The sequence below is a fragment of the Cryptomeria japonica genome, chromosome 2 (assembly GCF_030272615.1).
Source record: "Cryptomeria japonica chromosome 2, Sugi_1.0, whole genome shotgun sequence".
NCBI lineage: Eukaryota > Viridiplantae > Streptophyta > Pinopsida > Cupressales > Cupressaceae > Cryptomeria > Cryptomeria japonica.
The window spans coordinates 193,077,384-193,079,139 of record NC_081406.1 but is presented as its reverse complement, the minus strand read 5'-3'; the positions used below and the strand labels follow the sequence as shown (position 1 = coordinate 193,079,139).

General features: G+C 41.6%; 1 protein-coding gene across 1 annotated transcript; it reads left to right on the top strand.

Annotated features, from left to right (window-relative positions):
* The first annotated feature begins 386 nt into the window (after positions 1–386).
* On the top strand, positions 387–1,756 carry LOC131054867 (ethylene-responsive transcription factor ERF016-like). The gene has a single exon (XM_057989502.2). It carries the CDS (start codon positions 506–508, stop codon positions 1,115–1,117), a length of 612 nt encoding a protein of 203 aa, XP_057845485.2. The 5' UTR covers positions 387–505; the 3' UTR covers positions 1,118–1,756.

The window sequence follows — 1,756 nt, the reverse complement described above, 5'->3', positions numbered from 1 at the left end:
TATTCTCCACTTTTTTCTTCATAAGAAAGAGGAGCCAATAGTTGTACACTATTCATTAGTTGTACATTTATACATAAAATATCCAATTTTGTCAGATATTTATACTATATATTAATAGATTAGACCACACGCAACAACTTGCCAAAACTTTGCAAAGGACAGTTTGGTTTTTAGATGGATGACAACCAAGAGCAATTCCATTACACGTTTAAAAGCCTCAGCCTTCCTTTCAATAGTGCCACTTCATTAATACAGCCTCTAGAAACCCTCGGTTAACATAAGTTCAACGCGCTTCACACACATTTCCTTAACAGTCAACATGTTTGCGGCGTTAACTATATATTCTTCACTCTCATTTCTCACTTTTTCCTCAACACGCAGCTTAACATTCTTCCAACTTTTTCCATTCTTCACATCTTACACAAAATACCTTCCCGATTTCCAGCCCCTAATAAGATACTGAAAATTATACTTGTTTTGATATCTTACATTTTGCCTGAACAAAATGAGCACACCCGTCAATCAAGAGCATGCCCGAATTCCACCTCCAGTTAATCTCGGAGAAAAAAGCAGGAAATTTAAGGGAATTCGGATGAGAAAATGGGGAAAATGGGTTTCAGAAGTTAGAATGCCCAATTCTAGAGCTAAAATTTGGCTGGGGTCTTACGACACGGCTGAACAGGCAGCCCGTGCTTTTGACGCCGCCATTTATTGTCTGAGAGGACCTCACGCCAAATTCAATTTTCCCGACACCATACCCGCCATTCCGTCGGCCTCGTCACTTTCCCGTCAGCAGATTCAGGCCGCCGCCGCCAAATATGCGCGGGGCCAAATCCCCTCCACCTGCGAAAATAATTGCAGCGCCTTGCCGGAGATGCCATTTTCGCCGCCAATTTCCTCCACTCCGTCGGAAATGCAGATATTAAGTGACAGTCTATTGATGTCGGAGCACCTCGATTTTGAGTTGGGAGAATCTTTGTTTGTGCATTCCGACAGCAATCAGTTGCTGAATTTGGACGAACTCCTGTTTGATGACGCAGCTACGTCGGAACTGACGTCACCAACAGGGGAACCCGGGTCTAAATTCTTTGACTCATCGCAGTTCTGGAATTTCTGAATTCTGAGCCGATTTGGACAAATAGGAAAAACTAATTTGTGGCCAAAGATAAAGGCTTTTTGTCCACGTTGGCAATATTGCCACGTGGACATCATAAGCCGCCTAACAATATTTAAGACAACGTTCACCCAGCTCCTAAGATGCACCAGCATGCAGGTATACAGTTAGATATATATGTAACATGTAATATATAGGTAACATGTATTGTATGTATAGGATGTGGTAGACTTTGCCATGTAGTTATATGTATGTATAACATGTAATGTATACATAAGATGCCAGTGCATCCTAAGGGCTGGGTAGACGGTGCCATATTTTAATGCCAGGCTTGATTTTCCCGACACCATACCTGCCATTCCGTCTTCCTCGTCACTTTCCCCGCATACCTGCCATTCCGTCTTCCTCGTCACTTTCCCCGCAATAGATTCAGGGCACCATGCCAATTACTCGCGCGGTCAAATCCATATTTTCGGACCCACCACAATTGTGGAATTTCTGCGTTGATTTGTACAAATACTTCACAAAAGTTTACCAATTCTATTATTCTTTTTTACGGATAAACATCTCTCAATTTTTTAAATATATGCTCCTACTACCATATATACAATGCTAAATAAAGTTTGTAAGGGTGATCTGAAT